The sequence below is a fragment of the Hypanus sabinus genome, chromosome 13 (assembly GCF_030144855.1).
Source record: "Hypanus sabinus isolate sHypSab1 chromosome 13, sHypSab1.hap1, whole genome shotgun sequence".
Lineage (NCBI taxonomy): Eukaryota > Metazoa > Chordata > Chondrichthyes > Myliobatiformes > Dasyatidae > Hypanus > Hypanus sabinus.
Window position 1 is genome coordinate 21318841 of NC_082718.1, and position 25836 is coordinate 21344676.

Sequence of the window (25836 nt, forward strand, 5' to 3'; positions counted from 1 at the left end):
GGTGAATCTGGGGAATTCATTGCCACAGACAGCTGAGGAGGCCAAGTCATTGAATGCATTTAAAGTGAAGGTTGATAGGTTCTTGACTAGTAAGGGGTGTCAAAGGCTACAGAGAAAAGACAGGAGATTGGGGTGAGAGAGATAATAAAACAGCCTTGATGGAGTGGCAGAACAGACTCGATACACCAAATGGCTTAATTCTGCTCAGAACAGAATCAGAATCAGGTTTATTATCACCGGCATGTGTCGTGAAATTTGTTAACTTAGCAGCAGCAGTTCAATGCAATACATAGTATAGAAGAAAAAATAATAATAATAATAAATAAATACATAAATCAATTACAGTATATGTATATTGAATAGGTTAAAAATTATGTGAAAAACAGAATATATATTAAAAAAAAATTGAGGTTGTCTTCAAGGGTTCAATGTCCATTTAGGAATTGGATGGCAGAGGGGAATAAGTTGTTCCTGAATCGCTGAGTGTACCCAAGATGGAGCCAACTAAATTTACAACCCCCTGCAGTTTCTTTCGGTCCTGTGCAGTAGCCCCCCCAATACCATACAGTGATGCAGTCTGTCAGAATGCTCTCCACGGTACATCTATAGAAGGTTTTGAATGTATTTGTTGACATGCCAAATCTCTTCAAACTCTTAATTAAGTATTGTCACTGTCTTGCCTTCTTTATAACTGCATTAATATGCTGGGACCAGGTTAGATCCTCAGTGATCTTGACACCCAGGCACTTGAAACTGCTCACTCTCTCCACTTCTGATCCCTCTATGTGGATTGGTATGTGTTCCTTCGTCTTACAGTTCCTTAAGTCCACAATCAGCTCTTTTGTCTTACTTACATTGAGTGCCAGGTTGTTGCTACGACAGCACTCCACGAGTTATGGTTATGGTTTTATGGTCTTATGGTAAAGCCCCACAAGTGTTCAGCCTCTGGCACTGTACCAAAAAATATGAACACAGTATGGTCTTGTTTGTGGATTTCCAAATTTGGTAAGCTATGGTGGTATAGAACCTGCGCTTTGGTAACAATGGCCAATCTGCAGGAGGAACTCAATGGGACAAGCGGCATCTGTGGAGGGGGAAAGGAAGTCTCGACAGTCACAACATAGATTTGCAGATTCTTGAGCAACACCCTGGCTAGACCACACTTGGAATATTGTGTTGAGTTCTAGTCGCCTCAGTCTAAGAAGAATGTGGAAGCTTTAGAGAGGGTGCAGAGGAGATTTACCAGGATGCTGCCTGGACTAGAGGGCATGTCTTATGAAAGCAGGTTGAGCAAGCTAGGACTTTTCTCTTTGGAACAAAATGTGGCCTGATAGAGGTGTACAAGATGATAAGAGGCATAGATAGAGTGGATAGCCAAAGATTTTTTCCCAGGGTGGAAATGGCTAATGCAAGGGCGCATAATTTTAAGGTGATTGAAGGAAAGTAGGGGGAGGGGATGTCAGAGGTAGGTTCTTTACACAGTGAGTGCTGGGTGAGTAGAGTGCCTTGCCAAGGGTGGTGGTAGAGGCAGATACATTTGGGGCAGTATTAAGAAACTCTTAGATAGCTACATAAGTGATAGAAAACCGGAGAGTTAAGAAGGAGGGAAGGGTTAGATTGATCTTAGATCTCAGCATAACATCATTGGCCAAAGGGCCTGCACTGTTTAACACACACATTACAGCACAGTACAGGCCCTTCAGCCCACAATGTTCTGCTGACCAATTAACCTACTCTATGATCAATCTAACTCTTCCCTCCTAAGTGGTTTTCCATTTTTCTATCATCCATGTGCCTGTCTATGTGTCTGCCTCTCCCAGCAGCCCAGGCAGGTCGTTCCATGTACCCATCACTCTCTGTGCAAAAAATGTACCTGTGATATCCTCCTCTACACTTGCCTTCAATCACCTCAAAATTACCTCCCTCATATTAACGATGCATTTCGCTGTACATTTCATGCGCATGTGACAAATAAAGCTAAACTTTTATTTAATGTTTAAAAGTACATTTATAAACATATCCACCACATGAACTGAAGCAACAGATAAATGTACGTGACTCCATCCATATAAATCTATCTGAAAATTATGTCGACTTTTCTATGCCTCTTATTCAACGTATTAGCAACAGCTTTTTACTCTCCACCATCAGATTTCTGAAGGGACAATGAACAGATTAACTCTATCTCCCTTTTTAAGCTCTAGTTATTTAACACTTTATATATACATTTCTATTTGCAATTTATAGTAAATCTCACATATTGCAAAACAACAAACTTCATGACATACACTCAGTGGCTACTTTATTATGTACACCTGTGTCAAATCAGCCTATCACGAGGCTGCATCTCAATGCATGAAAGCATGCAGGAATGGTAAAGAGGTTCAGTTGTTTTTCAGACAAAACATCATAAAGGGGAAGAAATGCCTTTGACCATGAAATGACTGTTGGTGCCAGACAGGGTGGTTTGAGTATCTCCGAAATTGCAAATCTCCCAGGATTTTCACACACAACTGTCTCTAGTTTAAGGAGAAGAGTGCAAGAAGCAAGAGGAAAGATCTACTGAGCAGCAGTTTTGTGGGAGAAAATGCCTCATTAATGAGAGAGGTCAGAGGAGAATTGCCAGACTGGTTCAAGCTGACAGGAGTGCAACAGTAACTCAGATAGCCATGCTCTGCAACAGTGGTGTGCAGAAGAGCATCTCTGAATGCACAGCATGTCAAAAATTGAAGAGGATGGGCTACACCAGGTCCACTCCTGTACCTAATAAAGCAGCCTCGGAGTACAGGTCAGTGATAATAAACCTGGATCTGATATAAACAGTGGAGGCAGTGGTGGAGCGGAGGAGATCTCAGAATGGGATCTGGAGACCAGGGCCAGGGCGGCAATGAGCAGAGATTAGCTTTGTCAGCTCCTGAGTCAGACACTTGCTCCTTCCCTCCGAGTGCCGTGACAACTCTGCACCAGAGATGGATGCTGGAGGACAATCAGAGCAACGAGCTGAGTGTGTTCAGAGTCACGTTTCCTGCAGCCTCGAGTCCCCTCAGCGCATGTGAATGTGGGGAGCCACAGCTCAGGATACCAGAGTAACAGGCTTTCACATAAAATGGATACTGTGCCAAATTATCCTCAGTGTATCCCACTTTCTGGTCTACTCCCTTGTTTTCATCCCCTCTCGCTCGGCTCGCGCTTTCCTGTGGTTTTTAATTCAGCTGGCGTGGAGGGTACAATTTATATCCCATTGCCGCCCACTCGTATCTCCAGCTGGCTGAATTTCTCACACTTCAAATTAATTATTTTTCTGCTGCTCTCTCTGAATCCTTCCCACAGCCCGACACTTGTTTTCAGACACCGTAATTCTCAGAGGTAGTGTTGGGCTATTTGGCCCATCGAGACTGCCTCTCATTCCATCATGGTTGAGTTATTATCCCTCCCAATCCCAGTCTCCTACCTTCTCCCCATAAACTTTGACGTTCTTTCTAATGCTATAACAGAATTACCCTAACCACTGCGCTAATGTGCAGCCCCTTTTGTTGGCATGCCATCCCGCATATTGTACAAAAATAAAGAGAATTCATAATATGATGCTACTGTTACAAAGTGCAATGCATGTAGATAAAGAATGTGCAAGGGTCACGACAAGACAGACTGAGAGATCGAGAGATCCAATATTTCTCAAGGAGGCTATTCCACCCGTTAAGTCTATCTAATTCACAGAGTTACTCCAACAGTCTCATTCTCCCATGTACTTTTCTGTAACCCACTGTCTCCCACACTCCCCCATCCACTCCCACCCACTCTCCCCACCATTCTACCACCTACCTACACTCAGGGGCAATTTACACTATCCAATCAACCTACCAACCCTTTGGGTTATGGGAAGAAAGCAAAGCACCTGGAGAAAACCCACACGGCACAGGGTGAGCGTGCAGACTCCACACAGACAGCATCAGAGGTTAGGACTGAACCACAGTCCCCGACACTGTAAGCAAGTGCTCTACCATTTGCACCATGGTGTCACTCTTGCCCAGGCAGTTCAGTCTGAGTTTAGAACAGGAACAGGGATAAAATATTAAAGAGCAAATCTGATTCCCGGTAAAATGAACACAGCAAAGCCCTCAGGTACCATTTCCTTTTAAGGCGCTGGTAAGTGCTGCCTCTACAGTCCTGAGATGCGTTGCAATATTGTGATACCTTTCCTGGTTTCCAGGCAGTAACAGCCCAAGATTAAAAGGAGCAGAAACAGCAGCTGAAAAAGAAATCCTTAAACAAAAATTGCATAGGACGACGCTGGTCCTTGGCCATCAGTGGCCGATAGAGGCACAGCCTCTTGGTGCCAGGTTCCATCTCAGGTGGAGCTCGCTCGCTTTGTGATTGTGTGTTTCCCCATCTCCTCCCACAACTCAGACACATGTAGGTTGGCCGCCATAAATAGTCCCGGGGGTGTGGTGGCTGTAGCTTGCAAGCGAGTGGTAGAATGTGGGGGGGGCAGTTGGTGGCAGAATGGAGGGGAGAATAGCATTCTCAGGGCCTGGATTAGAGACCATGAGCTATAGGAAAGAGGCTGGGCCAAAGTGGGTGTTCTTCTCTTGAACAGCAGACGCTCAGGAGGGATCTGATGAGGGTTAAGATTACTAGAGGCTTAGACAGCTGGTGTGTTTTTCTTCAGTACTGAAACCTAATACTATGGAGCATGTATTTCAGGTGAGAGGGGGAGTCAAAGGATTTGAGCAGGATGGGTGCCTGGAATACACTGCCAGGGGGATTCATAGAAGCAAATACAATGAAGGTGATTACAATTCAAGATTCGAGATTGTTTACTGTCATTTCCAGTACACAAATGTAAACGAGAACAAAATAATTGTTACTCTGGATCCAAAGCAGCACAAAAATAACACAATAATTTAAAAACACCATAAATATAAATACATAATAGATTGATAGTATGTCCGTAAAGTGATGCTTTATGGAATAATATGGAAATGTGTGGAACTTCATGATATGATATGGAACTTTATGGAAATGATAAAGTAGTGGTGGTGGTTGGGTTGTGGAGGGGTGGGTTAGTGGGTGGAGGTGTGGATCAGCCTCACTGCTTGGGGAAAGTTGCTGTTTTTGAGTCTGTTGCTCTTTTGAGCCTCCTCTTTGATGAGAGTGGGACATGCAGTCCATGAGCAGGGTCGGTGAGATCCTTCGTGATGTTACTGGCCCCTTTCTGCATTTATGTCCTTGATGACAGGTGCGCTGATGCTGGCTATCGAGGAGAAGCTCTTAAATAGGCACACAAATGCGTAAAGACTGGAGGGATTTGGACATTAATTCAGATTTTGATTTATTTGTCACATGTATATTGACGCACACAGTGAAATGCATCGTTTGTGTGAGCCACCAACACAACCTAGGGATGTGCTGGGGGCAGCCTGCAAATGTAGCCACACACTCCAGCACCAATGCTCATAACGTTCAGCAGAACAACACAAGCAGAAACAACAAAAAACAAGAGCATTATGTGGGGAAAGGGGACAAGTATAGTTAGAAATTTAAATTATTAGTTTAGTTTGACACAACATTGTGGGCCAAAGGGCCTCTTCCTGCTCTGTACATAATAAAATGCGTGAGGGTAGGACTATCGTAACGATGGGTAATTGAGGGTCAGCATGGGTTTGATGGGCCAAAGTGCTTACTTCTGAGCTGTGTGTCTCTATCAGTGAAGAGTGTGCTGATTTCAACTGAACATCCCAAACATCTCCACCACTAGTAGTCCACTCTCTAAATATCACTGATATATTTTTGACAGTTTGCAAAGCCCCATTCACCATTTAGCTGGCTGTTAAAGCCGGCAGAGACTTTAATTCATTTTCTTTCTCTTACACTTAAAAATGTGATATGCAACATTAAAATTTAAAAGCAGCTTTAATGATAAAATCAATCATCCAAAATTCTATAAAATAATCAAAAGCATTAAGCAATGTGAAATTAATATTGAAAATTAAACCACTCATTCTCCTAAAGCTTTGCCCTATAGTAAGGTGTCACTCAGTTCCGGTGACCAGGGTTCAATTCTGAACGTGGGTGCTGTCTGTGTGGAGTTTGTACACTCTGTGATTGCAATGGGTTTTTCCCTGGCTGTTCTGGTTTCCTCCCACATCCTGCCAGTTGGTAAGGTTACCGGCCACGGTAACTTGCCCCAAGTCCGGTGGGTGGGTGGATGGTAGAATCTGGGTGGAGTAGATGAGAACGTGGAGAGAACTAACAAGAGAAAATCTGCAGATGCTGGAAATCTGAACAACACAACAAGATGCTGGAGGAACTCAGCAGGCCAGGCAGCATCTATGGAAAAGAGTACAGTCGATGTTTCGGTCCAAAATCCTTTATTGTTTTGCAGCAGTAAAATTTATAGTGCATATTTCTATAAATTATAATAAGAATTACATATATATATATATATATTTATATACACACACACGAGGGGTGATGATAAGTTTGTGGCCTAAGGTAGAAAGAGTCAATTTTAGAAAGCCTAGCACATTTATTTTTCAACATAGTCCCTCCTACATTTACACACTTAGTCCAGCGGTCATGGAGCATACGGATCCCTTCTTTGTAGAAGTCGGCATCTTGGACCTCCAGAAGTGGTCCACAGCAGGGGTGATTGATAGGTTCGTGGCCTAAGGTAGATGAGTTATTAACTTCAAAATTTCTGCATAATCACTCAAAGAGTTGAACTGCACGTGCATATAGTGAGAGCTGTATAACTCATCACCATGATGCTCTTGTTACATGCACGTACAGCTCAACTCTTTGTGTGATAATGCAGGAAGTTTCGAGTTAATAACTCATCTCCTTCTACCTTAGGCCATGAATTTCTCAATTACCCATCATATATATCAGTCCTGCCGAAGGGGTTCTGCCCTTCCAGCGCCAACATAGCTTGCCCACAACTCCCTGACCCTAACCTGTACGTCTCTGAAATGTGGAGAAAATCCACACAGTCATGAGGAGAATGAACAACTCCTTACGGACAGCGGCAGGAATTGAACCTGGCTTACTGGCGCAGTGAAGTAACTGACCACCACACTACTGTACAGTTAACATAACGGCTACCACAAGCCAAGTGCTGGTGAGGTAAGTCTTCTGTCTCAGAGATTTACATTGGCTACGTTCACCCATTTTACCGATATATTTAGTTCAATGCAGCAGGAAGTGACATCACAAGGAGGCTCCAAAGACTAAAAGTAGAGTATGTTTACAATGTTTTTCAGTGCATCCATGCCTTCAGAAATGAGGTTATATGATATTCCACTGTGTTGGAATATATCACGGTGACTCCTATAGAAATAAGATACAAAACAGAATCACACTATCTTTGTGGCACAGAAAGTGGCCTTTTGACCCATTGAAGCTTTGGCAGTCCATCAGTCCCACTTCTTCATCCTTTTCCCACAATCAAGTCCTGACACAACACCCTTTCGAAGGCCATGACTGACTCTGCTTCCCCCAGTGGTGAGCTGGAAGGCAGAACTCTCTATGAAAATGATTTTCCTCACATCCCCCCTCTGTCTGGTCAGCTCAGAAATTTAAACTGGTCCTCACCCCATTCACTCAGTTTCATTCCATTCATTAACAATTCACTGAGGAAGCAAAAAAACACACACCGGCCCTCATTGAGAGGTCAACGGTGGAAACTCCTGGGTGTCAGCATCTCAGAGGATCTATCCTGGGCCCAAGACATTGACGCAATCTTGAAGAAGGCATGCCAGAGTCTGTACTTCATTAGGAGCTTGAGGAAATTGAGGAGAACATTCTGACGGTTTGCATCACTGACTGATTGAAGGAAGCTGAAGAGAGTTGAAGACTCAGCCAGCTCCATCACGGCACAACCCTCCTCACCATCAAAAATATCTTCAAGAAGTGGCACTTCAAGAAAGCAGCATGCACCACTAAGAATCTTCACAATACAGGGCGTGGCCTTATTTCATTACTGCCACCAGGGAGGAGGGAAAGGAGCCTAAAGATCCACAATCAATGAGTCAGGAACAACTTTTTCCCCTCCGCCATCAGATTTCTGAACAGTCCATGAACATGACCTCCTTGTTCCTTTTCTTAGCACTATTTAATTTTGTAAGTCTTTGCACTGCACTACTATTGCAAAACAACAAATTTCATGTCCTATAGCACAGAGATAAAAAACCTGATTTTCTTTATGGGCCCCGTTGATAGCAGTTGTCCACCTCCTCTCAACTTTCACTCTGAGGAAGACAAGCCCAGCTTCTCCGTCTCTCTGAGAACCTTCATTCCAGGAATCATTCCAGTCAACATCCCTCTCATCCTCTCTAGGACCATTGCCCTTTCTTGTGGTGTGGTGACCAGCATTGGATGCAACTGTCCAACTGTGACCTAACCAGTGCTCTCAACCTCTCCAGGACCAGTGTTTTCCATGCCAGCCCCTGTTCCTAACCACCACAGGAGAAAGAAGCTGGAAGTCCATGAGCTAGTCCTCAGTAGGAGAATCCAGGTCAATAGGATTAGTAGTTTTAAATTCCTTGGTTTTAACATATCCTGGAACCATAACATAAGTATCATCGCAAAGAAGGCTTAACACTGCCTCTATGATCCTAGAGGTTTGCATGTCACCAAATATTTTGACAAACTTCTATGGATGCACAGTGTAGGGCACCCTAACTAGTTGTATTATAGCCAGGTACGGAAACATCAATGCCCAGAAATGGAAAAGAGTACAGAGAGTGATAGATACAGTCAAGGCCCTTCCTGCCATTGAGCATCTCTACAAGGTGAGCTTCCACAAGAAAGCAGCATCCAGCACCAAGCCATCACCCTACCCCATCCAGGCCATGCTTTCTTCTCAAGACTACGATTGAACAGGAAGTAAAGGAGCCTTAGGTCCCATGCCACCAGGCTCAGGAACAGTTATTACCCTACAACCATCCTGACCCCAGTTTGGAAACTTACTCACCTCAACACTCAACTGATTCCACAACCTACAGACTCACACTCAAAGACTCGATAACTCGCGCTCTTTTTTATTTGCACAGTTTGTCTTCTTTTGCACATTGGTTGTTTGTCAGTTTTGGCATAGATGTTCATAAATTCCATTGTATTTCTTTTTTCCCTGTAAATGCTTAATAATTAAATGTACTTTGAACTTTGAACTGAATCCCAAGATCATTTATGCTGCCTGTTCCACATTGCTGATGTGAATCTAGTGATCGGGCTCTAACACATCGTGTCACAGTTAGTTACAGTTGGGTTAGGATACAGAATTGTTACTTTTCTAGTATTTTTGCCGTAGTTTAATTTTCTTATGCTAATTGTTCAGAATTGTTTCTGGTAACGATAGTATAGCTGATTCAGCACCTTCTAGAAGCTTCTCAATTTTTATGCAGCAGGTGTCATGCCACTTGAATCTGGCTATTTAATACATTCATTGTGTTGGCACGTGGCCTAGTGGGCAAGGCATCAGACTAGTAGCCTGAAGGTCACTGGTTCGAGCCTCAGCTGAGGCAGCGTGTTTGTGTCCTTGAGCAAGGCACTTAACAACACATCGCTCTGCGACGTCACCGGTGCCAAGCTGCATGGGTCCTAGTGCCCTTCCCTTGGACAACATCGGTGGCATGAAGAGGGGAAGGCCTGCAGCTTGGGCAACTGCCGGTCTCCCATACAAACCTGCCCAGGCCTGCGCCCTGGAAACTCCAGGCGCAGATCCATGGTCTCCCAAGATCGACGGATGCCACCACCACCAATACGTTAATCGCTATCACTGGAATGTTGTTAGCTCTAGTTGAGTATGAGACCATTACAACTTTCTTTGTCCTTGTAACATGTAATAAAATGGCTGTACAACCAAGTTTTATGCCTTCTTCTTGACTTCCGGAGAACCTCCGGTTCAATATCACCAGATCAAACCTCACTCACCTTCGGAGAACAGCAATTTCATTCTCGATGCTACTTTCCTTGCCTTTCAAGGCCTTCTTCGGAATGCATTTGATGGCAAACATCTTGCCAGTGGCCCTCTCCTTTGCCATGACGACTTCCGAAAAGGCACCTCTGCAACGAGATGAAGGGAGATAGGAAATCAGACAAAGTGAGCAGAAAGAGGAGAGAGAGCAGAGATCAGATGACACAAGCAGCAACCTCAGGCGCTATTGCCCATAACAAAGGCAGTCCATACTGATGTGATAAGTTCCCCAACTCACCGCCTCAGGAGGTGGAACAGGGCTAGCTGCAACTCGAGCAGTTTAGAAAGATGAGAGGTGATCTCACTGCCTCTCTGCTCCAGGCAACAGGGAGTCGGCAATAGGATTTAGAGAGATTAGGAGAATGGGCAAACAAGTGGCAGACGGAATACAGTGTTGAAAAGTGAATGGTCATGGACTTTGGTAGAAGAAATGAAAAGGTAGACTATATTCTAAATAGAGAGAAAATTTAAAAATCTGAGATGCAGAACGGCATGGGAAACCTAATGCAGGATTCCCTAAAGGTTAATGTTTATTTGGGACAATATGCCATTTAATTTGGACAAGAGACTGTTGCTGAACAGTTTCTAACTAGTGTCAGTCACATGTGCTTATGTGGCCATTTAACATTACACTATGCTTAGAGTAAACAGTTCTTAAATAGTGTCAGTTGCATGTGCTTGTGTTCAAAAAGCAGAGAGTTTTGTCTCTGACAGTTGGTGAGAAATAAGCAGTAAGACAATTCAGAACCGTTTTGCTCACCGCAGTTTCAAGGATTCAGACCTGGAATGCCAGGAACAGCTGGGAGTGAAAGTGAAATTATTTCATTACTTCAACAAGTCAGGGACTATGAAGAATTTGAAGGTATTGACAATCATTTTGAATGCTACCTTTTGACCTCACTGGACACTCAGCTCTCACCTAAGGCTCCAAGTAACCCGGTACCCTGTCAACAGACGGGATAGACCAGGAGAGGGTAGCTGATGGGTCTCTACCCCAGTGAGATCCAGATTTGCCCGTCTTAGCATGCGAAGTCAGCTCTGGCAGACTGGGCGGATGAGAGCTCCAGTGAAATCCAGCAGCTAGGAAGGCTGTCCTACAACACTTTATGGAGAGCAGAGGGCATGCCTAAGCAAATGGACACAACCACAACCAGGGAAGACCTCAGCTGAGACGTCTAATCAGCCCATTGTACCTGGACTCTCCCGGGGTGACAGAGTGGAACTGCCCCAGTGCAAAAGCTTCTCCACTGTAAAAACTCACTTGCTCAGGATTCCTGTCACCGTCAGATACAGCGGCCAACTGTTCTAACTTGTTCTATATTTCCTTTAACTATATAATTTGTTACTCAGTTAAATGGAAATTCGTCTTTTTTTTATATACCATTTTAACTATTTCCATGAAACCTTAGCCAATTGGGGTAGCTACTTAATGGGGCCAAAATGTACTGGTCCTGATATGTCTCAATTAACTAGAATCCACTGCATATGCTCATAATTAAAATAAAAAGATTCACACTTCTTCTGTTTAAGAGAGTTAGCTAATTAAGATTTAACATTGCATTAAAACTATTGGTTACTTTTAAAAAGATGCTTATTTACTGGGCTCGGCAGCATAAAAGCAGCTCAAAGCCAACCCGCTGAGTCTTTGGTGAGACATCAAAGGGAGCGTCTACAGGAGCCTGGATGTAGTACAGCAACGTCCTAAGTGATGTGTGGTTGCACACACTGCTAAATGATTCACAATCTAAAGGAAACAACAAGAATCTCACTATAATCTTCACAGCAATTTTGAGGCCATGCTTCAGTCAGCAGAGCAGCTGGGAGAGGCATGGTTCTTCAAAACATATTGGTACATTGATCCTGAGATAAATAGCACTCGTTTCTTGAAATGTTACAGAGGGCGTCGATCGTCTTCAATTACTACCCCTGCTCAGCAACCTGTACTGAAATGTGTGTGTGTGTGTGTGTGTGCTCGTATACACCCATGGTCTCTTTATTAGATACCTCCTGTATGCTTGTCGCCTTCTGCTGCTGCAGCTCATCCAAGATTCAATGTGCTGTGCATTCAGAGATGTTGTTCTGCACCACTGGTGTTATGCATGGTTATATGAGTTACTGTCACCTTCCTCTCAGCTTGAAACACTCCAGCCATTCTCATCTAACCTCATTTGTTACTAAGGCATTTTCAACCACAAGACTGCTGCTCACTGGATGCTGTCTTTTTGTATTTCACACTATTTTCTGTAAACTTTAGAGACTGTTGGGTGTGAAAATCCCGGGAGATCAGTGGTCTCTGAGATACTGGAACCACCCCTTCTGGCATCAACAATCACCGTCACTTAGATCATATTTCTTCCCCACTTTGATGTTTGGTCTGAACAACAACTGAACCTCTTGACCACGTCTGCATGCTTTTATACACCGAGTTGCTGCCACACTATTGGCTGACTTTGATATTTGCATTACCAGCAGGTGTACAGGTGTACCTAAAAAAGTGGCCACTGAGTGTAGATGTATACATGTATGAATATTGTATCTGTGTGGATATGTGTGCATGTATTTGTGTGCATGCATCTGGGTCCATGTGTTTGTGCCCCATGTGTGTGCATATACATGTGTGCATGTTTGGACATGTATGTATTCTTCTTTATGTATACATATCTTTCACAAGCCTGTTCCAACACGGCCAACAGTCAACCCCCTCTGGTCAATTATACAGCACGGGAACACAGGAAGGTTGGAACTAGTCCGAACAGAAAAACTTCCCCTCGGCAACCATATCAACAACAAAATATCGACGAAACAAAAGAGTAGCAATTGTCTTCGGGGACGAGGGCGATGCCCACGCTCCTGTCTACAACAACCAGCTGAGGTTGAGAGGGTTGACAGTTTCAAGCTCATAGGGGCGAACCCCGCCAATGGACTGTCCTGGTCCAACCACTTTGATGTCACAGCCACGAAAGCCCCCAATGCCTCTGCTTCCACGAGCGGCTAAAAAAACCAAATCTGTCGACCCTTATCAATTTTATATCAATTTTTATCGATGCACCATAGAAAGGATCGATCGCGGTTCGGTAAAGCGTCTGTACATGACGCACGAAACTGGTGCCGCGGACACTGTTCAGCACATCACGAATATAAATGGATAACAGCTGTCAACCAAATTGAAATGTTCCTATCCTATCTAGGATGCCATTTAACCCCCATAGTTCCCAACGGTTCCGGAATATGTCCATGGTGCCCGTTGACACCGCTTGTTCTTTCCCTAGGGAACAGACACGTCCCGGGAAAAATTCCCGGCAGCTGGCCCGAGCGGAGCTCTCCACGGCTCTTCTCTAGGACTCACGGATAACTCACGAGGACGATCCCAGGAGCAAATTTACCAGAAAAGTCTCCTCCCCATTGGGAATGAATTTTGAATGTAAATTGGATCTAGAGTCCGGACCCAAATTACATTCTAGACTCTGGAACATGTTAAGAGGCGCCGGGCAGCGAGCCATCGCGCATCGGCTGGGGTAAAGCGCCAACGGGCTGAGCAGGCGAGCGCGAACCACGTCGGGTAAGTAGGGTAGCGGATCTGAAAGGAACACACCAGGACTGGGCTCAGGCGCATGGTTCTGCGGACCGAGTAGGTCCAGGCTCCTGACTAGGATACACCAGCGTAAAGTTCATACAGTCAAGAGCGATAAAGCGCCATAGCGCAGGAACTGGCCCTTCAGCGCCTCTATTCCATGCCAAACCGCTATTCTGCCCAGTCCCACTGCCCATACCCGTCCACGTACCTCTCCAAACCTTTAAAGACAATACAATCGAACCCGCATCCACCACTTCCTCTAGCAACTCGTTTCACATTCCCACCAAAAATAAGACCGATATTAAGGTGGAAGGAAATCGGGCGCAGGAGTAGAGATAATTGGGTGGATCTGGAATTTGAAGCAACAAACAATCTGCTGGAGGAACTCGACGGGCCGAGTAGCGTCTGTGGGAGGGAAGGTGGCAAAATACCTTCGAGTGCGAATGGGCAACTGAAAGCGGATTGGGGCAATGCGACCAGCTGCTGGGTGATGGGCCGGGTGGGGTAAGGCATGAAAAGGCTGAGACGGCAAAATGAAGGAAGTTCGAAGCTCGAGGTTCGAGAGGGAGCCGGCGGGAGGGGCGAGTCACAGAGGCGGCAGGTTGACCCGGGTACGTACGGCCGGGTTCGGACAGTGGGTGATAGCCCGACGGGCTTCAAGCGGACCAGTTAGCATGAGCGCAGAACTCAGACAGACCAGAAAGGTTGATGGCATGGCGAACCGTGTAGGATGAAAGCACAGCGGGACTCAGTAAAGCGGACATGAAAAGGATTCGCTGGGATCGAGCTGAATCGGACCGTTCAAAGTGATGGACACTGAGCAATGGGACAGTCAGGAAGGAGGTGCCGCGTCACGAGCCAGTGGACTGAGAAGCGGCCTGAAAAGTAAATACTAGAGGAGCACTCATGGGACCAGAGAGGATGAAGGTTTAGAGAACTGTGTAAGGGTAGCTGTCAAGCGGATCTGAATATGATACGCAGGGCTGGAGCTCTTGCCGGCCGGAAAGGGTGATTGTTGGGTGGCTCGGACTGTGTAAGGTAAACCAGCAACAGACGCGTACATTTTGAATGGGCAACATAAGAAATAGGAGCAGGAGAAGACCATCCGGCCCATCGAGCCTGCCCCGCCATTCAGTAAGATCATGGCTGATCTGTCCGTAAACTCGGCTCTATCTACCTGCCTTTTCCCATAACCCTTAATTCCCTTACTATGTAAAAATCTATCTAAATGTACCTTAAATATATTTAGTGAAGAAGCCTCAACTGCTTCCCTGTGCAGAGAATTCCACAGATTCACCACTCTCTGGGAAAAAGTTTCTCCTCATCTCCATCCTAAATCTTCTCTCCTGAGTTTTGAGGCAACTCAGATTGGACCGGACAATGTGATGAGCAGCCGGAAAAGGAGATCATTCGGACTGGGAAAGGTTGGCCTCGCAGAACTGAAAGGAATACACCAGGGTAGATAGAACTCAAGCCGACCTGGAGGCGAGGATTGCAAATCAGCAAGTAAACTCTAAAGTGGATGCGGACGCAAAAGGGCCGAATGGCAGCGGACCTGAAAGAGGACAGGGGATGTTGCGGACCGGTAAGGGTGAATCAGCAGGTCTTGTAACATTGCGCGGGGCAATTCGGACTGGGCCGGGCAATGTGAAGGAGGTGCCGGGTGAGGGGCCACCACAACAGATGGGGCTGAGAGATGACAAAGCGAAGTGAGATCGAAGCAAATTGAGAAGAGAGTCAGCGGCCGGGAGAAAAGGGTCGTAGAGGCGGCAGGTTGGTCTGGAGCCCATCTGACAAATTGGGTGCGGACTCGGCAGGGTGGAGTAGAGCGGATCTGAAAGGGCGACCACTCAGCGGGGCTCCTGCGGACCTGAACAGGATACACCGGGGTGGCGATATTGTGCACCTGAATAGGCGATACCCGGACGGACCGGGTGGTCATGGAAAAGAACGTAGGGGCAACTAAAAGTGGGCTGGATGATGTGGAGAGGAGACGGCTAGCAGGGTAATTGCGGGCCGAAGGGCCTGATTCGGTGCTGTTTGACTCTCCAACTCTGACTTTATATCAACCTTGGAAATGTAACAGCAGCAGGTGATACCAATAACCTGTAATAGATGGCCGGCGGACAGGTAGAAATCATCTCCCTTATTCTGTATACTACGTGCATTCGATCATAACACCTTCAGTCCTATATTCAGCACTGTTGATCCTTAGAAATAAATACTTGGATTGCAACGGGAATGTTTGAAACATCCTTTTGCTTTTTCTCCTCGCCCAATTCTAAACTCTGCCTAATGAGAAACATCAGCGCAGTCAGCATTTGGCCTGGAAGTTGATGTTGCTTTGGTGCCTGCGTTTAAAATCGATTTGCTCCAAGTTCAGCAGCCTTCCTCATCATTCACTGCTCACTGACACTCCATCCCATTGCAACGACTAATCAAATATAATCCTCCATTTGCTGAAATTCCGCCGCAAGATATTAACATTACAAATGTGGGCAAAATTTTATTGCCTTCTCTTTTAATGGAACCATTAATCTGTTCAGAACACGATAAAAGACTTAAATGTAGAAACGTTAGGCCTTCGGATGTTTCATTGAAAGAGATATTAAAGATTAGATTTATTTCTCATATATACATTGAAACATACAATGAAATACGTCGTTTGCGTTAAACCAAATCAGTGAGGATTTGCTGCGCAGTCCGCAATTGGTGCCAACATAGCATGCGCTGTTTACCAAACCTAACCTTTGCAATGTGGGCGGACTCTGGAGCGCCCAGAGGGAAAAACCCCATGTAGTCACGGGGAGAACGTACACGCTCCTTACCGACAGCGCAGGAACTGAACCCCGATTTTACAGCTGACAATGTAATGGCGGTATGCTATGTGGCTGTGCTGCCCCTTCAGTTGGCAGGATCTTGAAACTCACACCAGATAAACGGTCTCGACCTGAAACCAACTGGCTCCTTCTCTCCACAGATGCCACTTCACCCTGCCGTAAGGGTCTCAGCCCAACACCTCGACTGAACCTTTTCCCATAGATTTTGTCCGGCCTGCTGAGTTCCTCCAGCATTTTGTGTGTGATGCTTGGATTTCCGGCATCCGTAGGTTTTCAAAAGCAAACACGAGGAAATCTGCAGATGCTGGAAATTCAAGCAACAACACACACAACATGCTGGTGGAACACAGCAGGCCAGGCAGCATCTATAGGGAGAAGCACTGTCGACATTTCGGGCCGAGACCCTTCGTCAGGACTAACCGAAAGAAAAGATAGTAAGAGATTTGAAAGTAGGAGGAGGAGGGGGAAATGCGAAATGATAGAAGACCGGAGGGGGTGGGGTGGGGTCTTCCTATAGATGCTGCCTGGCCTGCTGTGTTCCACCAGCATTTTGTGTGTCTGCAGGTTTTCTCTTGTTTGCTACTTGACCCACTGATTTCCTGTGTCAGGTTATTCAATGCCTTGATGGTGTTGAGATTGAATCTGTAGGACTGAACATCACCTGGGCGTGTCCTGGTCTGACCACTCTGATGTCATGGTCAAGAAGCCTCTGCTTCCTCGGGAGGGGGGGAAGGAAATAAATTCAGCATGTCCCACTTTTTATTGATGTAGCCTAGAAACCATTCTGGCCAGATGCATAGCAGCTTGATACGGCAACTGCTCCGCACTGCACTGCAAAAAAACAAAATGCAGAGTTGTGGACGCAACTCAGTACAAGATGTAAAGCAGCCAGCATAATCAAAGACCCTCACCCACCTCTGGCATTCCCTCTTCTTCCCCCCTCCCATTAGTAGAAGATATAACCTGAAAACATGTACAGTCAGGGTCAAGGTCAGATTCTACCCCACCATCATCAGACTCTTGTACTCCTGACCTCAAGATCCACCTCACTATGATCTTGCACTTTATCATACACTTGCACTGCATTTTCCAGCAGCTTTTACACTTTATTCTGCACTGTTATTGTTTTGCCTTATTCTAGTTCACTGCACAGTGTAATGATCCGATCTGTAAGAACAAGCTTCTCACTGTACCTCAGTATGTAAGACAAAAATAAACCAATTCCAATTCCTATTTGAATTTAGAACACAGAACCCACAGCACACAATGTCTACACTGACCATGATGCCAAATTAAACTAAATCCCTTCTGCCTGCATGTGATCCCTCTTTCCCCTACACATTCATGCTTCTCAAATGCTACTATTGTACTGGAAAATGTTTAGATATATCACCCTATTACTTTCCCCCAACCTCTCCATCTGCCTGTTACCCACAAACTCCTCCCAGTGGGCCCCTCCCCACACTGTTCTCTTCAGCCTTCCCAATCTTCCTTATCTGCTCCCATACACCACCCTTCTCTCCTCTCAGATTCCACCATCTGCATCCCTACATCACCTCCACCTCTTGCCTTCCATTCTCCCCTCCTCTATATGCCTATCACCCCTCCTTACCTGAATCCACTAACACCTGCTAACTTACTCCATCCCCCCCCCCCCCTTCCCTCCACCTCTTTGCAAACACTTCCAACTGTCCCCAGCCTTGGAGCAACTCCACAGCCAAGAAAGTTCACCGGTGCCTCAACTTACTCAGAAAGCTAAAGAGATCTGGCATGTCCCCTTTGACCCACACCAATATTTATAAACAATTTTGAAGTTGCTGTATAATATCCATCGTTAGTTCTGAAGATTAACCCCATACAGTGCTTCAGAATATTGTACAAACCCATCATCCTTTACATATAAGAACTGGTCATTGACTGGAGGAAGGGGGGTTAGTATGTTAACTGTCTACAGCACAACAATGTTGAGCTTGAGCGGGTTGAGAGCTTCAAGTTCCTAGGACTCAACATCACCAATAGCCTGTCCTGGTCCAGCTATGTTGATGTCACAGCCAAGGAAGCTCAGCAACATCCCTATTTCCTCGGGAAGTTAATGAAATTCAATATGTCCCACTGACTCTTACGAATTTTTGTGGATTGCATTTTACATGGCCTTTTATCGAAAGCGCTCTGTTTGAATGCGTCATGGCTTGATACGGCAACCGCTCTGCATGCAGCCACAAGAGACTGTGGGGAGTTGTTGACACAGCTCAGCACATCATGGGAACCCGGCTCCCCTCCATGAACTCTGACTATACTTCTCATTGCCTCAGTAAAACACAAGGATAATGAAAGACCCCACCCACCCCAGATCTTCTCTCTTCTCCCTCCTGTCAGGCAGAAGATATAAAGGCCTGAAAGCGCAGCTGGCCAGGCTTAAGGACAGCATCTACTCCACTGTCATCAGACTCTTGTATGTACGGCAAGATGGACACCTGGCCTCACAATTTACCTTGCACCTAACTGCCTGCCTGCACTGCCCTTTCTTTTTCACTGTATTCTCTTATTGTTTTCTCTTGTACCACACCAATGCATGATGTGATGAAACTATCTATATGGATAGGAGGCAAAGCAAAGTTTTTTCACTGTAACTCGATACACGTGACAATAATAAACCAACTTAGTTTGCTAAAGTTTAATGATTGGATATATAAAACAGTAGAAAAAACCCCACAGATCTCCTCTCTCCTCTGTTTTTACATTTTGTAGACAATGCAAACATCAGCCATGATGCACCAGTTGTGATAGGTGTCCCTACGCCCGATGGAAATGGATCCAACCTGATAGACCTAACCCAGCTTCTAAACACAAGAGGTTCTGCAGATGCTGGAAATCCAGAGCAATACACACAGAATACATAAAGGGTTTCAGCAGGTCAGGCTCTATGGAGGTCTAGGGTCTAGGGTCTATGGAGAGGAATAAACAGGTGAAATTTTGTGCTGAGATTCTTCATCGGGAATGGAGATTGGGTTGCACCTTGAAAGCTGTCATTAACCAGGTTGTGACATAATCAACAAAAAAAACAGCCTCGAAATTGTCTCACACTGAAAGTCAGCAAGACAAAAAACTGATTGTGGATGTCAGGAAAGGGAAGTAGGAAGAAGTCCCCCCAGTCCTCATTGAAGGGTCAGCAATGGAAAGGGTGAGCAGCTTTGAGTTCCTGGGAGTTAATGTCTCAGAGACTCTCAACACATTGATACGGTCGTGAGGAAGGCATGACAGTGGCTGTACTTCATTAGGGAGTGTGAGGAGGTTTGGTACCTCACCAAAGATCATGGCGATTTCTACAGATGTACCATGGAAAGCATTCTGACTGGTTACATCATCATCTGGTAAGGAGGCTTCAATGCATGGATCAAAAAAAGGTGCAGAGTCTGTAGTCTCAGCCAGCTCCATCATGGGCACTAACCGCCACACTATCAAGTCAAGTATATCTTCAAAAGGCAATGCCTCAGGAAGGTGCCATCTATCATGAAGAACTCTCATCATACAAGGCATGCTCTCTTCTCACAGAGAGGAGGCACACAAGCTGAAGACACGCACTCAATGTTTTAGGAACAGCATCTTCCCCTCCACCAAGAAATTTCTGAATGACCCTTGAACTCATGAGCACCACCTCACTGTTTTGTGCTCTTCTTCCACTACTCATTTATTATATATTCTTATTTATTGTCTTTTATATTTCTTATTGCAACATTTCATACTTTTGTATGCCTTGCATTGGACTGCTGCCACAATACAACACACTTCACATATTTGTCAGTGATAATCAACCTGATTCTGATTCTGTTTCCTTGGCAAACAGGCAACATTCTCATAAATTTTCCCTGTCTTTGTAACACAGAAGAAATACGAAGTAGCTGCCTGTTGCCAATTTAATACAGATAAAAGATTTGTTGGCCCACCACTGTAGTACCACGGGTGCCTAAGGGACAGGATTTCAGTCTGCCTGATTGATTTGTCTTTCTGCAGAAATGGAGAACCACCTCCCTTTGATCTGATCTTTCTCTCAGCATTCTTTGATACTCTTGTTTATTTTTGATGTGAAATGAAACTGCCTCCATGGCTAATCTTCCCCAGAAAACAACACACGTCCTGTCCAGCTACACCTCTGTTTCGACATTTTTAAAATTCAAAGTTCAAAGTAAATTTATTATCAAAGAACATACATTTCACCATTTTCTACCCAGAGGTTCATTTCCTCGTGGGCATTCACAGTAGATACAAAGACAGACAAACAACCAAAATGCAAAAGCCGAGAAGCTGTACAAATACAAAAGGGAAAACAAACCATAATGATAAATAAATAGGTAGGTAGATAAATAAATTATATAGAGAGAGAGCATGAATTGGAGAATCCTTGAAAGCGAGTCCATGGGTTATGGGACACAAGTGTTGAGGTGAGTGAAGCTAACCATGCTGGTTCTGGAGTTTGATAGTTGAAGGGTCGTAACTTTTCCTGAACCTGGTGGTGTGGGACCTAAAGTTCATCTACCTCCTGCCCAATGGACATGGTCTGGATGGTAGGGGCCCCTGATGATGGATGCTGCTTTCTTGTGACAGTGCATCTTGTAGATGCATTCAACGGTGGGGACAACTATTCCTGTGATGGACTGAGCCATGTCCACTACTTATACATTAAATTTATTCTTCACCCAAAATAGAAAATGCTGGAAACACTCAGCAAGTCAGACAGCATCCGTAGAAAATATAATGTAAATCCACACCAGCTGCACTTGCATCAAGAACTGTGAGTTGAAAATGGAATGTTTATTGCTTATTTATTTACATTGTCCAGTAAAGCTCAGTTGAGTACCCTGCATGCTGGCATCCTAGTGTGCTCTGCTCTATCCCTCAATAATGGATAGCATGTGGCACCAGAATTGGTTGATTTTCAATGAATTGGTGCTACAGCTCAGGTGAGATCCCCAACAAGAAAGAATTTACAGTAAAACTGTTCTTGTTCACACATATGTTCTTGTTCACATTGATGAGAGGAGACATGATAGAGGTGTACAAGGTATTAAGAGGAATAGACAGAGTGGACAGCCAGTGCCCCTTCCCCAGGGCACCACTGCTCAGTACAAGAGGACATGGCTTTAAGGTAAGGGGAGGGAAGTTCAAGGGGGATATTAGAGGAAGGTTTTTCACTCAGAGAGTGGTTGGTGTGTGGAATGCACTGCCTGAGTCAGTGGTGGAGGCAGATACACTAGTGAAGTTTAAGAGACTACTAGACAGGTATATGGAGGAATTTAAGGTGGAGGGTTATATGGGAGGCAGGGTTTGAGGGTCGGCACAATATTGTGGGTCGAAGGGCCTGTAATGTGCTGTACTATTCTATGTTCTATGTTCTACATCTATGAAAAATATCCAGAGCCATCAACCTAAATTGGCAATGCTAATTTGCTAACTGTATGCACGATGAGGCATCAGCTGAGAAAGGGCCAAGGGTTGCTAGGCAATACTGTACCTTCAATCTACGCCCAAAAGTGGATCCATTGGAATAATCTGTGGGTCAGTAGCCTGCGGAAGTGCATAGAGACACAGATACAGCAGAGAAGTCAATCAAACTCTCACAGAGAGAAAAGAAGACTTCGGTAGCCCAAATAAATAAAATAATAAATAAGCAAACAATCAGGAAAATGGAGCAAGTACCTGCAGTACACATATCTACTTACCTAATAAAGCCCCCCAAGACATTTGATTTCTCTAAATCTGGGGACTTTCGGAGATGGATCAAATCCTTTGAGAGGTTTAGAGTTGCAAGCAATCTCACTCGGGCTTCAGGACAGCATCAAGTAACTGCACTGATATACTGCCTGGGCGACATTGACTGGGTGACTATTTTCTCCCGGTAGGGATTAGTTTTTAGTTCCAAGTGCTCCTGTCATGTTTTGTCACCCTGTAACCTTATCCTTCAATCTCTGTGAATTATGGAGGACAGCACGTGTATAAATGTCTCTCTCCAGCAACTTCATCATGATCACCATGACTCCAGTATTTCTACTATTTTTTAATGTTTCTTAATTGTACATATGGGTTTTTTTATGTTCTATCACTGAGCAGCAGTGAACCATCTGATTAGCCTATCAGAGTTCTCTTTGGGAACTAGTTGACTCGATCAGCATTTCTGATCTGGTTATTGTTCACGATCGCACTTAATTAAAAAAAAGCAAATGGCATCAAGGTGGATTAGGACTGACAGAAGCTCAGGAAAAAAGAGGAGTACAAAACGATGCAGGGCAAATTCAAAGAATATTTCAGAGGGAAGCAAAATGTTTCTATGACAGGGTTAAGTTCAACTTCTGAAAACAGGAGCCAGGTGAAAGTGTAAGTGAATTCATCTCAGCCTTGTATGCCCTGTCAGACAACTGCACATAAGGAATGAGCTCAGTAGAGACAGGATTGTTGTTGGGCTACTGGACGCGTAATTGTCAGAGAGACTTCAGTTGCAGGCAAATCTCACACAAGAGAAAGCTATTCCAATGGTCAGACAGAGTGAGAACGTTCATTTGCAATGGCAGAACTCAAGGATGAAAACTATGCTGAGTAAAGCTAGAAGCTGTTCAAAAAGAAGGGTACACACAATGTGCAGTCAGAAAGACTACAGAAAGAGGTGACAGTGGAGCTCAGCTCAAACAAACCAGACGAGCGAAACAAAGAGCAGGCAAAATGTCCAACTGCAGGAAATGCGGCAAGTCTCTACATCAAAGAGCTCTGCCCAGCAAAAGAAGTGAGATGCACCAATGCCATAGAGTTGGCCATTATAAAAGCCAGTGTCACTCAAAAACAGTCATTAGGTCAGATGAAGAGAGAACTCTCCTTGTGGCTCTAGATTGAACTCACTAAAGGTAGAGAAAGACACAGAACAGCCTGATCCTGGTGACAAGGACCACTCACCTGAACTGGGCACACTTGTTCAGCAATCTCCATCCACTCCAGCACTTCCAGGAACCTATCGGGTCATTTATCTGTCACACCACAGAGGGACACTCCATAGCCTCATAGCTTAGGGCGTGACTAAAGAGGCAGAATAACCCCCTCACTTTGCCAGAGTGTTCAGATAGTCTACCCTGACCTCCATCAGGTTTGGTGTGATTTTTTTAAAAGAGTTCTTATGTTGAAAACATTTCACAAAATGAGACTGTTATTAAAAAAAGGAACTGAAGATAAACCAAGGAGGAAAACAGAGAGAAAGGCCATTAAAAATGAAGAGAAAGATAGTGATAATGTTGGCCTTTCTTTTTTATACAAAGAGAGTGAGAGACTGTTAAAAAGTCGAGAGACAATTATAATCACGAACACTAGAAAATCTGCAGATGCTGGAAATTCAAACAACAACACACACAAAATGCTGGTGGAACGCAGCAGGCCAGGCAGCATCTATAGGGAGAAGTACAGTCGACGTTTCCAGTCGAGACCCTTAGTCATGACTAACAGAAAAAAGAGACAGTAAGAGATTTGAAAGTGGGAGTGGGAGGGGGAGACCTGAAATTATAGGAGAAGACAGGAGGGGGGAGGGATAAAGCTAAGAGCTGGGAAGTTGATTGGCAAAAGGGATACACAGCTGGAGAAGGGGGAGTATCATCGGATGGGAGGCCTTGGAAGAAAGAAAGGGGGAGGGGAGCACCAGAGGAAGATGGAGAACAGGAAAGGAGTGATTGTGAGAGGGACACAGAGAGAGAAAAAATAGGGGATGGGGTAAGAAGGGGAGGAGGGGCACTAAAAGAAGTCAGAAAAATCAACGTTCATGCCATCAGGTTGGAGGCTACCCAGACGGAATATAAGGTGTTGTTCCTCCAACCTGAGCGTGGCTTCATCTCTACAGTAGAGGAGGCCATGGATTAACGTATCGGTGTGGGAATGAGACGTGGATTTAAAATGTGTGGCCACTGGGAGATCCTGCTTCCCCTGGCGGACTAAGCGTAGGTGTTCAGCGAAACGGTCTCCCAGTCTGCATCGGGTCTCACCAATATACAGAAGGTCACACCAGGAGCACTGGACACAGTATATCACACCAGCCAACTCACAGGTGAAGTGTCGCCTCACCTGGAAGGACTGTCTGGGACCCTGAATGGTGGTGAGGGAGGAAGTGTAAGGACAGGTGTAGCACTTGTTCCACTTACAAGGATAAGTGCCGGGAGGGAGATCGGTGTGAAGGGATGGGGGGGGATGAATGGACAAGGGAGTCGCGTAGGGAGCGATCCCTGCCGAAAGCAGAAGTGGGGGGGAGGGAAAGGTGTGCTTGGTGGTGGGATCCCGTTGGAGATGGCAATTATAATGTTGGCAGTTCGTATTTAACTAATGGAAGGAGCATAAGTTATGTGCTATAGGTAGAGCGAACTGAACCATTCAGTTTCAATTACTATAATTTCAATGCAGTTCTATGGACAAGAAATACATGCCAAGCTTTTCTTTTTTTTTCAAGTGGAGATGTTGCAGTAGTTCATTTTGTTATTCCTATGCCACTCAGTTAGCCACGCCCACATGGGAGGAGTTCACGCACTGTACAAGCAGGTTTATCAATAAAGTCCATTGAATATCCTGCATGCTGGCATCCTGGTGTGCTCCACACTCTCCCTCAGTAATGTACACAACAGCTCTCACTTGCTAAGACATCATATGTTCTGTACTGATTTCTGTAAAAAAAAACCTTTACACCCATTTCCTACATTGACAACAAGGATGCAATGAAAAAAAAATCTGTTATTCATTACAGTCTGTCTGAACTTCACAGTGAAAAATAGTTTAATAAAGCAATTCATTCAGGCTTTATTACATTTTCAGTTGTGAATTAAACATTAAACACTATGTGCTAAAATTCTCTTATCTATGTTGTTTGAGGCATAGATCAAGTGGACAGCAAGGGACTTTATTACAAGGCAGAAATGCTTAATACAAGGGGGCATTTTAAGATGATTGAAGTTAGGTATGGGCGGGATGTCAGATGAAAGGAAAATGTAGGGCTATATGGACTATGTGGGAAGGAAACATTAGAATTATCTTGGAATCAGAATAAAGACTCAGATTTAATATTACTGACATATGTTGTGAAACTTGTTGTTTTGCAGCAGCAGTACAGTGCAATACACAAAATATTCCATAGATTATAATAAGAAATATACATAAAAATTAAATAAATTGTGAAAAAGGAAACAAAAATAGTGAGGTAGTGTTCGTGAGTTGGTTCACTATCCATTCAGAAATCTGATGGCAGAAGGGAAGACACCTAATTTGATATAGGTGAGCATAGCAGAGAAACAGAGTTTATGTTAAACAGTGAGAGAGTGGGCAGCGTTGATATCCTGTGAGATCTGTACACTGAAGACCAATATAGTGAAGGTCTTTGTAATTCCCCTCTTGACATTAACCACTCACCACTATCGTCCCCCAGTGTCTCACAAATT

The 25836-nt window shown here is 44.7% G+C and overlaps 1 protein-coding gene across 1 annotated transcript in view; it reads right to left on the reverse strand.

Moving 5' to 3' along the window:
- Positions 1-25836, reverse strand: part of camk1da (calcium/calmodulin-dependent protein kinase 1Da) — a 288325-nt gene that overhangs the window by 190976 nt on the left and 71513 nt on the right. The window contains exon 2 of the mRNA XM_059987285.1: positions 9934-10065. Coding sequence (XP_059843268.1) covers positions 9934-10065 — 132 coding nt within the window. The remainder of the gene's footprint in view (positions 1-9933; positions 10066-25836) is intronic.